This window comes from Artemia sp. Qi Xiang Cuo, chromosome 5 (assembly GCF_049724085.1).
Source record: "Artemia sp. Qi Xiang Cuo chromosome 5, ASM4972408v1, whole genome shotgun sequence".
In the NCBI taxonomy this organism is placed as follows: Eukaryota; Metazoa; Arthropoda; class Branchiopoda; order Anostraca; family Artemiidae; genus Artemia; species Artemia sp. Qi Xiang Cuo.
Genome location: NC_142798.1, coordinates 69,591,591 through 69,606,757, shown reverse-complemented (window position 1 = coordinate 69,606,757; position 15,167 = coordinate 69,591,591). Strand labels below are relative to the sequence as shown.

Genomic DNA, 15,167 nt, shown 5'->3' with positions numbered 1-15,167 from the left:
TATTTTTCAACCTGTTCTCCCTTCCTTTTTGAAATATTCAGACTAAATCTCTCCCTTCTAAAAGCTATTTGAACACCCAAAAGGCTTCAGCATAACAGATCCGTAAACAAGCATCGCCTGGCAATGAGATCATTCAAGCTTCCTTACATCCAAAAAACAAAACAAAAAATATATAAGATTTATAAGAGAACATAAAAAAGTAAAACAAAACAGTTTCAAGAAATATTGAAACTGTAGCAACATCTTGCTCTACAAAACCCAATCGATTTCAAGAATCAAAGCGAAAAGGGGTCCAAATTTTGGCGTTTTGTTGAAATGCCAACGGACAAAGGGACCTCAGTCTGATGAATTATATTTTCCATGAGAGAACTCAAGTCAGGGTTGGTCATACGCACAATTCAATTTCTTGATAAAATTTTCTCATTTAGGGAGAATTTCAATGGCCAATGGCCAAATTGACAAAAATTTTAATTTGGACCTGGCTGGATTTTCGCCCCTTAGGAAATTCTTACTGTCAATGTAGTTTGACTTTTTTTCATTAATTTATTCAAATTAATATTGTAATTTTACTTTTACGAAATAAAAGCAAAAAAAGGTAAAATTCATCAGAACCTTTTCAATTAAAAGATTAATTTGAAAACCCCGCTTAATTATCGTTTTTGAGTATCTATAATATATTAAACCAGAATAAAAAGCTTGACATGTTTAAATATGAACAGATAAGACGACTTAAAGCAAATATTTAGCAGGAATACTCTGTTTGACTGAATTTATCTTAAACAAATATTAAAGGTCGCAAAATATAGGTATTAAGTCTTGGAAATATAAGATTTTCTCATTGTTCATACTTCAAACATGAAGACTTTAGTGTTTTTGGCCCTGTTTGGGCTAGCATTCGCCACTGTAAAGCATTACAATGGGTTAGTTACTCTTTTATTTTTATTCTATTTATCAGGTTACAGTTGTTTCTTTCCTTGTTTCAATTGCACATTTCTCTACTTCATTTCTTCCTAAACTACCAAATAGTTTTCTTTCTAGATACGTATCTTTATGGCCTTCAAGAGCACAATCAAAAAATTTTCTCACGGGGGGAGGGTACCTCAAGGATTTGCATTCTTATCCTAATTTAAATTGGAATAATTGATTTTTTTTCAAATTATGTCAGTTTACCATTAGTATTTGTTTTCAAATATGTTTTTGCTTCACAGGGAGGCCTTCGTCTCCAACAATTGTCCCTGACAGCACCTTTGGTTGCACAGCTCTTTTTCGCATAATGTTCTCCTACCTTAAAAACGAAAATAGCCACCTTTGACAGTCGCTAATTCAGTTGAGGCTTGTTAATTTTGATTTTTGGTCTTTTAATGTTAAAAACTGAGCTTGCGCCGTTTGGTTTCTTAAATTTTCTTAATACCTAGAGATACTTCCCATTTTGATGGCAGGCTGATTTTCTTGGCATTGTGTAAAATGACAACCCTGTACAATAATTTCAACTTGGACTCATATGACTAGACAGTCAAAAGACTTAAGAAATCAACTTGAACAGAACAGTATTGAAGTTGAATTTGACCATTTTTCCGGAAAAATAGTAAAAGTGTCCCTTTTTTGTATATTTCGAAACTCTGGTCCCAAAAGATAAAGATGTCTGGAGTCCAAAAGATGGATGGAGTTGTATTTGGATGGTGGTTGTTGCCCTGGGGGTGTTTGAGAGAAGGTGATTGTCTTTTTTTCCTTTTATATTATGATTTTAATTAGTCTAGGATGCTTCTAGGAATACTTATGTTTTTTTTATTTTATTAATTTAGGATGCCTCTAGGAATCTTTATGTAGTTAATCGCTACGCGTTAGCAAAATTTAAAGTTTTCCCTAGCGTAGTGATTAATATCTGTAGTATTAAAAATTTTTTATTCTGTAAATAATCAATGTAAATAAAAGTCAAAAAGTCACAAAGTAACCTTGCTTTAGAACAGGCTGCAATTTTTCTCTGAAATTGTGCTTTGTATATGCGCGGTTTCAGGTAAATTTATGCAATTTATCTAACAGTTCGTGGTAACGAACTTTAAGTAAGGAGCAACCCGGCTCAATAGTAACCAAAACTCTAAAAAACGGAGTTTTGATACCAATAGATGCATCAAAAGAATAATATTTTTATGCTGATTTCAAATATATAAGTTTCATCAAGTTTATTTTTACCTATCAAAAGTTATGCGCCTGAGAAAAATTGCCTTATTTTTGAAAAAAGGGGAAAACAACCACTAAAAGTCGTAGAACTTAATGAAAATCACACTATCAGTTTCAGCGTATTAGAGAACCCTACTATAGAGTAAAGTTAAATTTTTCCCTAGCGTAGTGTAATAGTTTATATTATCTGTGATAGTTTATATTTTTGTTTATTATGTAAATAATCTATGTAAATAAAAGTCAAAAAGTCAAAAATTAACCTTGCTTTAGAACAGGCTGCAATTTTTCGCTGAAATTGTGCTTCGTATATGTTCGGTTTCAGGTAAATGTATGCAAGTTATCAAACAGTTCGTGGTAACGAACTGTAAGTAAGGAGCGACCTGGCTCAATAGTAACCGAAACTCTAAAAAACTTTTTTATACTAATGGATTTGATACCAATAGAAGAGGGCGTCGGATTTCCCAGCATTATTTAAAAAACGATCAGAAATTAAATAAAAAAAACAACTTTTTTCAACTGAAAGTAAGGAGCAACATTAAAACTTAAAACGAACAGAAATTATTGCGTATGTTAGGGGGTTCACCCCCTAGTCAATACCTCGCACTTTACGCTAAGTTTTTTTTTAGCACTTTCAAAAGAGCTATGTATTCTAATTAACCGGCCTTTGTTATTCAGGAATTTGTGATTCGAACAAAATTCGAAATTTAGCGTAAAGAGTGAGGTATTGATTAGGGAGGCGAACTCCCTAATATACGTAATAGAAACATACTAATATAGAAGTTCGTTATGTAATTTAATTCATAAGTTACGTCAGAAAAAAAAAATTCGAGAAAGCCATTTAGTAAAAAAAAGAAAAATTAATATGCAAATTTGGTTTTAATTATTCGTGTACGGTGAGCCAAAATCAAAGCTGCATTAATTCAAAAACGTTCGGAAATTGATTAAAAAAAACAAGTTTTTTTTACTGAAAGTAAGGAGCGACATTAAAACTTAAAACGAAGAGAAATTATTCCGTATGTGAAAGAGGCGGTCCCCTCCTCAATGCCTCGCTCTTTACGCTAAAGTTTGACTCTGTCTCATAACTTTATTTTTTAAAACAATAAAAAACTTTAGCGTAAAGAGCGAGGCGTTGAGGAGGGGACCGCCTCTTTCACATACAGAATAATTTCTGTTCGTTTTAAGTTTTAATGTCGCTCCTTACTTTCAGTAAAAAAAACTTGTTTTTTTTAATCAATTTCCGAACGTTTTTGAATTAATGCAGCTTTGATTTTGGCTCACCGTACATGAATAATTAAAACCAAATTTGCATATTAATAATCCGCTCAAAGCAATTAGTGAAAATGGTATTAGAAACGGAAAACAAAAAAAAGTACTACTAGTAAATAGGTTGATCAAACGACATTTTGAGAACCCTACACCCCCCCCCCAGATATCGAAAATGCAAGGGCATACTATAATAGATACAGTTATTACCGGATCATATGCAGCCAATAATAGACATAAATTGAACTCTGAACCAAGTTTCGTGTTTCATTGGGATCAATAACTTTTTCTCTTATACATTAGACCTTATTATGAACCCAATAGAGCTCACAGAGATAATTTTTTACTAGGTTTCAAGTTTTCCCTAAGCGTGTGATATGAAAAAGAAATCCTACCTCCTTTCCCCTCAAAGAAAATGTGAATAAAAGTTATTTGGGTACCATTAAAGGCTGTTTTCCTTAGTTTCGAGATTTTGAACCAAATTTCCAACTCTCTTTCTTAGGAGAATAGTATGCCCTCTGGATATGTGGCTTTTCCAAAAACTTATTAATTTTTACTAGGTTTCAAGTTTTTCGAGCACTACCGAAAGGAGAAGCTCATTGGAAAGCAATTCAAGATTTAGAAAATGGCGGCAAATTCGACTTCTGGAAAATTAGAGGAAAACATGCAGATATTATGGCTTCTCCCACTCGTATTGAAGTATTGAGAAACTTCCTGGAGGAGAGATCAATTCCATATGAGAGAATTGTTCCAGATGTGGAAGAGTAAGTATGGAAAGCTAATAATATCTATCTTCATGCCCTGGTATATCTAAATCCAATCTTAGTAAACGTGACAAGGGGCATACGGATTTACGGGGAAAACGTGACAAGGGGCATATAGGAAGATTATAAGGCGGGGATTGTAGAGAGTGGATTTCGTCCTGCCTTAACTCTTGTATAAGACAATTAGAAGAGACAACACGCTTTCCAGCCTTATTAATTCTGTTATTTGGTAGTTATAAGATGGCTTCTGCACAATCATCACCAAAAGTAATGACACTGTTTAATTCTCTGCTTTTCACATGTGCATCATCTCTTCATAATTATAGAACTATAATTTTCGTTTTGATCCATGGATCATTGGTCACAGCAACTATATCAAGATTTAGTAATAGATAAGTTGGGACTCTAATTAGGGATGATTTGACAAAGGGAATTCAAATCGTGTATTTTTTTTTTGTTTATCAAAACTCCGGAAATTGTTCAAAATTGCATTGTTTGAAGTTTAGGAATTGGTGAGGCCGTATCCAGGGGGGGGGGGGGAAGGGGTTTGAACCCCCCCCCCCCCGCCGAAATGTTTGTCTGACTCGTAAAAGCGTAACAAAAATGGATATAAAAAAATTATGTATGCGTTTTTTTAGTTTTTTTTGTGTAACCCCCCCCCCCAATTTTTATGAGTAAAGCCCCCTCTGAAAAAAAATCCTGGGTAAGGCCTTGGGAATTTCATACGTTGTTTTCAGCCATCTAAGTTCTTGCATTTTCTTATGACTGGCAGTATGTTTGTGAGGAGATTTTGATGTTTTTGAGTAGTTCGGGTGTCTGAGGTTTCGTGAGTCAAGCTTCTTTCGTTTTTTTTTCTGTATTTTCTTCCTCTCTTCATATTTTTTTTAATTGTTTTTGTTAATGTTATATTGTGTTTAGTCCCTAGCAGGGTATAGCCTCTGGGCATTTTGGTGATGCCCGATGGCTCTTCTGAACCAATGACCATTCCAAGCCTGCAACTGGATTTCAATCGGGTATACAATCGGGTATTTCTTTCATACTAAGATGAACTAAGAAAATAAGATGCTGTTTACTTTAGCATTATTAGTGCTAGTCACCTTTTTAACTCAATTGGAAGAAAGTGAAAGATCCTTATTACCCTTATTTACAAATGAAGAAAAATATCTGCGCTTACTAAAATACGGTTTAAAAATTGCATTTAAATAGTCTTGAGACTTTCCTGTCTCGAGATTGACATCTTGATGTGCAAAAGTAACTTTTATGCTATAGAAACAGTAACTGCAATAGTAAGAGTAAAAGCCAGTCTCCATTTGTCAGATTCTGCAAATCTGCACCGCCAATCTGCAAATTTTATTTTAATGGAGATTTCTTTTCCGGCTCCGTATTAGCAGTTTGCAGATACTGCAACCTTCAACGTTGCTTTTTCTGCAAGATGGCAGAATGGCAGAATCTGCCAAATGAAGATTGGCTTACTAAGCATCCTTTAAAACCAACAGATAAAATAGAAGACTTGACAGTCTCCTGCTATACAAGAGATAGAGCAGCCATGGATACTTTCTCCCCAGAATATCAAATGAGAGCTTGTTCCTGTTTCCTTTCATACTTTTAACTTCTGATTTTCTAAATTTAATTGTTTTATTAAGTATTGACCCCAAGGATTTTCTCTACATATGGAGTCGCATTCATTTGGGGATGCAACAATTTTAGTAGGTAATTTTAGTAAGTGATCCCACTGATCTACTGCGCATATAAAGGTGCTTTAGTTTCAGTGAAATAATTGTGTTGATTTTCCTGCGCACCGAAATTATTTGTGCATTTCTTCACAAGAAATAAAAAATATGTTAAAATGATTATTAAAATTCTATTTACTTTAAAAAAAACTAAGCATCTTTGACAGAAAATAATAAGAACTTAAAATAAATGTAAAAAACAAAACAAAATTGCAAAGAATCTTCAAAAAAAACTTTAGAATAAAAGAAAGACAAACATTTCACGTGCCTTCACAACATTTGTAAATAAAATACAGATGGGCAGTAAATTACAAAGTAAAAACATTAAGCAAGAGAGTAGGAACAATTTTTTACGGTGTGTTTATTCCTGCTCATTGTTGTAGGAAATGTGTTGCGATTTTACAGCCATAAAAAGCCGAAAAGCCACAGCCAAAGAGGCCGTTGGGTGGTTCTACTGGAATTTTTATCTAGAACGGGTTGAAAACATAAACAAAAATAGTTTCTAGGCTTAAAACCTCTCGGGTGTTATTTGTATCGATCTTAGACAAATCACTTCGTATTTATTAAGGCAATACATCGAGTTCTGCTCACCGTTGGTTAAAGGTAAAATAAATGTTACTCCTATTTTTATTAATAAATATTTACTACAACTACCTTTTATCCTCCCTATTTAAATCTGTAAGCTCATATTTATATATTCTTACATTATAGTATGATCTCGAAAGCAGCACAACAGCCAAAAGTCTTTCAATGATCTCATATTTTTATATTTTCTTTACTTTATAGCATGATCATGAAAGCAGCCCAAGAGCCAAAAGTCTCTTAAAAACTCCATATTTTATATTACTTTACTTTACAGTATGATCATGAAAGCAGCCCAAGAGCCAAAAGTCTCTCAAGGACCTCGGTCAACTCGATACGCCCTGACCTGGGACAACTACTATGATTTTGATACGGTAAGTGTTTGTAACTCACTAATTTAATACAATATAGACAGATACGTCTCTTTTAGAAGATTTAGACAGAGGACAGATGACTATAGACAGAGGATTTAGACGATGCAGCTAGACGGCATAATAGTAAAATATTGTACTGGCACGGTAGAAAATTGAGAGGTAGTAGTCAATCCGGACTTGTCCCAGTTAAAGATAGGAATGGGGTGGCAATTAGCGATAAGGAAAAAGCTAAAGGGAGATGGGCCGAACATTTTGAGAACTTGCTTAACCGATATAGAGTTGCAGGAAAAAATATAGAGGAAAATGAAAAAGTTTGTGATACCTTGGATGTAAAGGAAGATTTGTTTTGCAAGGAAGTATTAACAACAGTACTAAAAGGATTAAAAAATATAAGGCTCCAGGTGCTGATAGGGTGGTAAATGAGTTTCTTAAATATGGTGGCTCTGAGGTTAGAAATAAGTTATTGAAGATTATGACTATGATTTTTGAAAAAGTGGAAGTACCTAACGATTTTAGGAAGACCTTAATTAAGCCACTTTATAACAAAAGTGATAAAAGTGAGTGTGGTAATTATCGAGACATTAGTCTGATCTCTGTAGGTAGCAAATTGCTTAGTAGTATGATACGTTTTTAGACTGACAGATGCCGTAGACAAGGTTTTAAGAGAAGAACAGTGCGGTTTTAGAAAAGATAGAGGATATGTTGACCAAATTTTCACTCTTAGGTTAATATTTGAGAAGTGCCTAAGTTATCAAACACCTTTGGTCCTCAGTTTTATAGATTATGAGCAAGCGTTAGATTCTGTTGATAGATGAGCTTTAGTAAAGGTCTTATCCTTGTATGGTAAACCAGACAATTACAATAAAGTGATTAATGTTATGTACGAGAGTAACACTGCTGCGGTTAAGGTAGGAAATGAGGTTAGCAGCTGGTTTTGTATTAAATCAGGAGTTAAGCAGGATTGTGTTCTATCCCCCTTTATATGGATTATTTTGATGGACTTTGTTTTAAGGAGCACAGGAAAGGCAATGGGAGACCACGGAACCAAATGGGGAGGAAAAAGTCTCCTGGACTTGGATTATGCTGATGATTTAAGCATCCTAGATGCAAGTGTGAGCAAAATGAATGAAGTTTTAGAGGTTTTGCGAGTTCAGGGTGCTAGTATTGGTTTGAAAATTAATGTTAGGAAGACTAAGTCACTAAGGCTAAGAATAAGTGAAGATGAAAAGGTGACGTTGGGTAATGAAAAGATTGATCAGGTGGGCAGCTTCACTTACCTTGGTAGTATTATTAGTAAAGATGGTGGGAGCAGTGAAGATGTTAAAATAGAATAGCCAAGGCTCAGGGTGTTTTTTCACAGTTAAAAAAAGTCTGGAAGAATAGGAAGATAAGTCTGCAAACGAAGAATAGAATCTTAGAAGCTACAGTGATGACAGTAGTCAAATATGGCTATGAAGCATGGACGCTCCGAAAAGGGGATGAAGATCTGCTAGATGTTTTCCAGAGAAATTGCTTAAGGATTGTTCTGGGTACCCGGCTGACTGACCGTATTTCAAACAATAGGCTATACGAAAAACGTGGTTCAATACCGCTTTCTAGGTCTATAATGAAAGAAAGGTTGAGGTGGTTAGGACATGTTGTGCGGATGAAGGATGACAGATTGCCGAAGATTGTTCTTTTCGGCCAACCATCTAGGGCTAAACAGAAAGCAAGTCGTCCCCGTCTGGGGTGGGAGGACGTCATAAAGAAAGATTTAAAGGAAATGGGAACTTCGTGGGCGGGTGTAAAAAGGGAGGCTTTGAATCGATTCGGGTGGAGGAGGAGCGTGCGTAGCTGTGTTGACCTCAGGAGGCTTGGTGCTGCGATGAGTTGTTAGTAGTAGTATTAGTAGACAGATACGTATGAAAGAAGTATCTTTTAAGGAAAGTACAAATAAAGGGCAAATTAAAAACAAACTGTTTTTTTTTGTTTGATTTTTGCTATTGTGATTTTTTTCTTTCTAAATGCTCCACTATTTATCTTTTGGATGTATGAGGGCTATAAATAAATACTATTATTATTGTAAAAAAATACGTCAAACCACAGATTAAGTTTCAGATACCTTAGACTGGTATGGAAACTTTTCTTTATATAGTCAATATGTTTCAGAAATGGTATTTAATTTCCATCATAATTGATTTATAAAGATTTTGAAGTTTAATGACAACAAATCTTGAGTTAAGATTGGAGTAGAGACGCCCAAATTCATGATGAGCTAAGTACGTTTTTGCAACTGAAACTTGAAACACATATATTGTGAGTATACTTAAATTAACCATAAATTACCACAAATAAGGGTTTTGTTGATTCCTAGCCCTCGAATAAAAATTCTGGGCACAGACCTTGGCTGCTAGCTGCTACCTTGTTTTTATTTATGACCATGTCCCTTTCATAAGCCCTGTCTTATATCTCTTTCATAATAAGCTTTATTAAATCAAATTCTTTGGATTTTCTTTGAAGAGTATTCCCCAGAAATTAATGGCTTATTTGAATCATCAATTCATATTTTGCTGTTTAGTATGCTAACTTCTATGATTTATTAACTGAACCCATACCAGATAATACAGAAAAAGTATTGTAAAACGTGAGTTGAGAAACAACCACCGTGAATCTAACACGAATGGGGGTAACCAAAGATGGCAATAGAAATGCCGGTGTAATAAGCCGTTTTGTTCACTTTAAACACCTTAGGATACTATCCTAGTGCCAGAGAAAGATATGCACAGGGAACTCATAGAAATATATATTATCGTTGGTTATACGAATTGTAAATAAACTATAGCCCCCCCCCCCGCATAGGAAAGCTGCCTTGCCAAAGCTCATCAAAATTTAGTTCTATTCCTATAATTCCTCAATTTTAGAATAAAAGCTCATTTCCGCAGTCCTACAAAAACTATTCACACATATTTCACTAAAGATTAGGTTTCCACGAGCTATCATTAAATATCATTGAATTACAGATTCTAAAATTTTAGAAATGAAAAGGTACAATATTTTTCTTTCACTATTTTGTATTTGATTTTTCTGTTTCTTTTAAGGTTTGAAATTCTATTTTAATTTTCTTTGCACGTTATGGTCCAGTACCAAACTTCCAACCCAATCAATTTGTTCTCTCGAATTTTTATCATTGTTTGCTAATAAGTAATTGTGTTTTTGTGAGCAAATAGGAAATTACCAACCTGGTTACCTAGGGAAAGAGCTGAACCTGAACTTAGTTTTCTCCAAAAAGGGGGCCATACAACTAAGGCTTTATCCGATGTAGTTACTGGGTTTGAACCCCCTTCCCCTCCCCTACTTCTGAAATCAGTTGTCAGACCCGTAAACAAGTAGCAAAACATATTAAGATTAGTTTCTGATGAGTTTGAGTTTTGCAGATTTTTGTAACTCCCCTACGAAAGAAAATACTCCCCTGAATAAAAATCCTAGATACTCTCCTGGAAATAAGTTAAGGGAAGTTTAAATAACAATTTCTATGCAAAGTGCAAATTTGACTCCAGAGAGTCAATCGCTATTTGGGCATCTAGTTGTAAATCCGCTAAATATACGTCATCTTTCATTCCATTATTTTTCTGTATTGTTTCTCCATCACTAATCCATTGTAATCCTTCAAAATTATTCCATTATATGTTCCAATTATTGTCCCATTCTTCTTGCCTTATTACTCTGTATTATTTCTATGTTATTACTACGCATTTCTATTCCTCGCAATTACTCTATTATTTTTCTATTGTCATTTCATTTTCGTTGTTTCATATTATTTAATTAATATGAATTATTAATAAGTTGCTCCCTTATTGTTCCATTGCTTTCCAGGTTAAAACTAGACAGTAGTGATTTATATGCTGGTTTCACGCCTACAAGAATATACTGTGTGGTTTGATGATTACATTGCAAAAAGCGACCAAACCCTTTATATTATATACCTATAAAGTGATCAAACACGTTTTGAGGGTATAATTGAGATTATATAACGCAACCAGACTGGTTTTTGAGGAACTTTCATCATAACATGTTGTTATTTATCTTGAAGCATCATAACAGCCAAATTGTATTCAAAATATTTTCTTGGAAAGAAATTTATGTTTTTTTTTAATTTTGGGTATCTATGGATATTCATTGAGTTATATAATTAAGGGAGTTGTTAATTAAAGAATAGTAGGCTAAACTCAGAATTGATTGATTAACATATGCTGTTAAAAGCTAACTATATTTGCAAAAAAGGATATAACATTCGCGAATTGAACTGTATGAACGATCTTATTTGAATAATAGGGAAAAAACAGAGCTAGATAACATTTGCAAATTGGATCATATGAAGATGGAGAAAAAGGGTTAAACTGATTAGCAGTTAAGGTAACCCCGAAGGGCTTGTTAACTCAGGTAATTTGTTATAAATTTGGAACAACATCAATCTATGAAAATGGCTAACGATGATTGAATGACATTATGAGTTGACCTAGATTTACCTTTCCGATGTGGTCTGTATAATACACAAGTGGTATTTGAACAGTGTTGTCAATTTAAAATAGGGTCTAACGTTATAGTATACTAAAAAGTTGATACTAAGAGAGATGTAGATGGCAAGAGAAGAATTCTAATAATGAAATTTAGAACAAACCTTAGAAAACCTTGCAATTCAAGTAGTAAGGTGTATGTGAGTACGAACCGCAAAGGATCATAAGCACCAACGACCCTAACCACGAGAAACCACAACCCCCAAATGTCCTCTATCCCCAAACTCGAAGGGGGGCCCCCTCCCCCCATTTTTTAAAGATTTTTTAAACCTTTTTTTATTATTTTTTTAACATATATTTTTCAACTTTTTTTTACATGTCTTCGAATGAGATGAAACACAAAACAAAAAAATCACATTTACTATTTTCCAAACTCAAAATGAGAATGGTATAGACATGTTAGTCATGACCTTTACTATTAGAAAAATAATGTTTGTAGTAGCACTTTTTTTTATTTGGACTGAAAATTTTTTTTCTGACTTCGAAATTATTCAACTTTTTTTACGTATCTTAAAATGACATAAAATATGCTTATGGCTCAAACAATTGTATTCTATGCTTGCTCAGAGACACGATGCGGCTTTCCCACTGGTACTTTATGGCGGGTTTTCGACACAACCTAGTTTATTGCATGTATTAAATCAGTATTTTTTACGCAGTGGAACGATAAACACATAAGTCATATCTTAAAAAAAAGTGAAGATGGAGCATTTTCATAAAGTGTGTTCACATGACAGTGTTATTGTAGCATTGATTGTCGACAAGGAGAACTATTTAAACTATGAAACAAGTACAAGTGGTAGCACTATTGGAAATGTATGCCTGCATTGTCATAACAGTAAGGAATTAAATTTCTTTGGAGTACCAAAAAAATTCAACTCTTATATTGGTGGATATGCAAGATTGAGATCTCCAGAGATGATTACACTCAAAGAGAATGTCAACACAAAAATAATCTTTGATGATAGAGGACAACTCCTTGCTACTGTTGCAGGTAACACATTACCTACTGATACATCCTATCGTCAGCTTTCGGGTATTAGCATTAAATTGAAGATCAAAAAAGGAAAGACCTACTCTTCTACTAATATCATAAACCATATCTTGTCTGCGTGCCGATACTGTTACCTGTGTAAAAATAATGAGATAATAGACAGTGAAATTGACGGAAAAATAAAAAGGGCATTGTCAGAAAATATCACTAAGGAATATAAAGATGAATCAGTGAAAAACAAAGTACCAACAAACGTTACTACCATTGATCCGACAGTCAAAGAACCAAATAATACCAAATACGAAAAGCATATTGAGGCTGTCGATGACACACCAGTAAAAATTGTATATGACTCAAAATGGAATAATGATTATTCTACTGATTACGAACTAAGATAAGACAATATCTAAAATATCAAGAGAGAACATGGTGAACCATTTTATGGAACAGATTCAAAATGTCCAAAGTTGATCATTGATATTAATAATGTATCATAATATATTTTTGTATTAATATTCTACATAGCATTATTTCATTAAAAATATATTATTCATTACATTGCTATGTGTTCATTATTTTTAGACTAAGCTAGTATATCAAACGTTTTGAATGTCTATTAAAATATCGGAGATGTAAGAAAAGGAACTTGCATACATCTATTGTCAGACACATGGGATAACATTGACAAAATCTAGGTATCAGAATTAATAAATTCTTTATTATCATCAGTTGTTGGATATGTCATTATGAAAAATTGTAAGTAAGTAAGTAACAAACTCTTTCTTGAATTCACCTCTTGGATACACAATACAGAAATTTAATTCAGGAAATTATGAAAAAAATTGAACAAATTCTTTATTAACATTCTTTGTCGATTGAATCTGCTTCCATCAACATCCTTTGTCAGATACATCGAATAAAATTGACAAAATGTAAATTTCAGAGTGAATAAATACTTTATCAACTTCCTTTATCGGATATGTCGGATAAAATTTAATCTAAGTTCTAATCTGAATCTAATCTAAGATTTTGTCGGACAAAATCTAAGTATCAGAGTGATTAAAATCTAAGTATCAGAGTGATTAAATTCCATATCAACATCCCTTTCTCGGATACATGGGATAAAATTTACTAAATCTAAGTATTAGAGTGAATAAATGCTTTATCAACATCATTTTTTCGGTATATCGGATAAAATTGACAAAATCTAAGTATCAGATTGATTTAATTCTATATCAACATCCATTTCTCGAATACATGGGATAAAATTGACAATGCTAAGCGTCATAGTGAATAATTTTTTTATTAATATCTTATGTCAGATACAACGAATATAGTTGACAAAATCTAAGTATCAGAGTGAATAAATGCTAAATCAGCATCCTTCGTCGGATATGTTGGATAAAATTGACAAAATTGACGTAGCACGTAAATTTATTCACACTCTGGTACGTAACCAAGGTTAATTTAGACTAGGTTACGTGCGTGCACGTAACCTAGTCTAAATTAACCTTAAAAATTAAATAAAGCTATGTCGACTTTGCATGTCTCTCTCACTATGTATGCGCCGTCACAGGGTATACTCTTTTGTCTGTGTCTTTTTCGGTTTTTGTGTCTGAATCTACGTATTTGTATGTGTTTTTGTGTCTCTCACTCTTTTTGCCTGTGTGTCTGGACGAGTGTTTGCTTATTCCAATGCATGCCTTTCTCGGTTTGTGTGTCTGAATCTAAGTATTTGTATGTGTTTTTTTGTCTATCTCACTCTTTTTGCCACGTGTCTGGGCGGGTGTTTGCTTATTCCAATGCATGTCTTTCTCTGTTTGACTGAATCTACGTATCAATTTTGTCCGACATATCCAACAAATGATGTTGATAAAGCATTTATTCAGTCTGATACTTAGATTTTGTCAATTTTATCCGATGTATCTGACATAGGATGTTGATAAAAAAAAATTATTCACTCTAACACTTAGATTTTGTCAATTATATTCGATGTATCAGACAAAAGATGTTGATAAAAAAATTATTCACTCTGACACTTAGATTTTCTCAATTTTATCCGACATGTCAATTTTATCTGACATATCCGACAAATGATGTTGATAATTCATTTATTCACTCTGGTACTTAGATTTTGTCCCTTTTATCCGATATATTTGACAAAGGATGCTGATAAAGCAATTATTCACTCTGATACTTAGATTTTGTCAATTATATTCGATGTATCTGACAATAGGTGTTGATATAAAAAATTTACTCACTCTGACGCTTATATTTTTTCAATTTTATCCCATGTATTCGAGAAAGGGCTGTTGATATAGAATTTAATCAATCCGATACTTAGATTTTGTCAATTTTATCCAATATATCCGACAAATGATGTTGATAATGCATTTAGAGGATGTTGATAAAGCATTTATTCACTCTGGTAGTTAGACTTTGTCAATTTTATCCACTTTATCCGATAAATGGATGTTGATAAAGCATTCATTCGATCTGATACATAGATTTTTTCAATTTTATCTGATATACCCAACAAAGGATGTTGATAAGGAATGTACTCGCTCTGGTAATAAGAAAAATTTATTCACTCTAACACATATAATTTTTCAGTTTTATCCGACATGTCCGACAAAGCATCCTGATAAAGCATTTATTCACTCTGATACTTAGTTTTTGTCAATTTTATTCAACATGTCCGACAAAGGATGCTGATAAAGTATTTATTT

The 15,167-nt window shown here is 33.4% G+C and overlaps 1 protein-coding gene across 1 annotated transcript in view; it reads left to right on the top strand.

The window, feature by feature from the left end:
• The first annotated feature begins 801 nt into the window (after nucleotides 1-801).
• Nucleotides 802-15,167, top strand: part of LOC148952448 (carboxypeptidase B-like) — a 51,425-nt gene continuing 37,059 nt past the window's right edge. Inside the window, exons 1-3 of the mRNA XM_089089886.1 lie at nucleotides 802-920; nucleotides 4,002-4,205; nucleotides 6,795-6,891. Of these exons, the coding sequence (XP_088946012.1) occupies nucleotides 856-920; nucleotides 4,002-4,205; nucleotides 6,795-6,891 (366 nt within the window). The 5' untranslated portion in view covers nucleotides 802-855. The remainder of the gene's footprint in view (nucleotides 921-4,001; nucleotides 4,206-6,794; nucleotides 6,892-15,167) is intronic.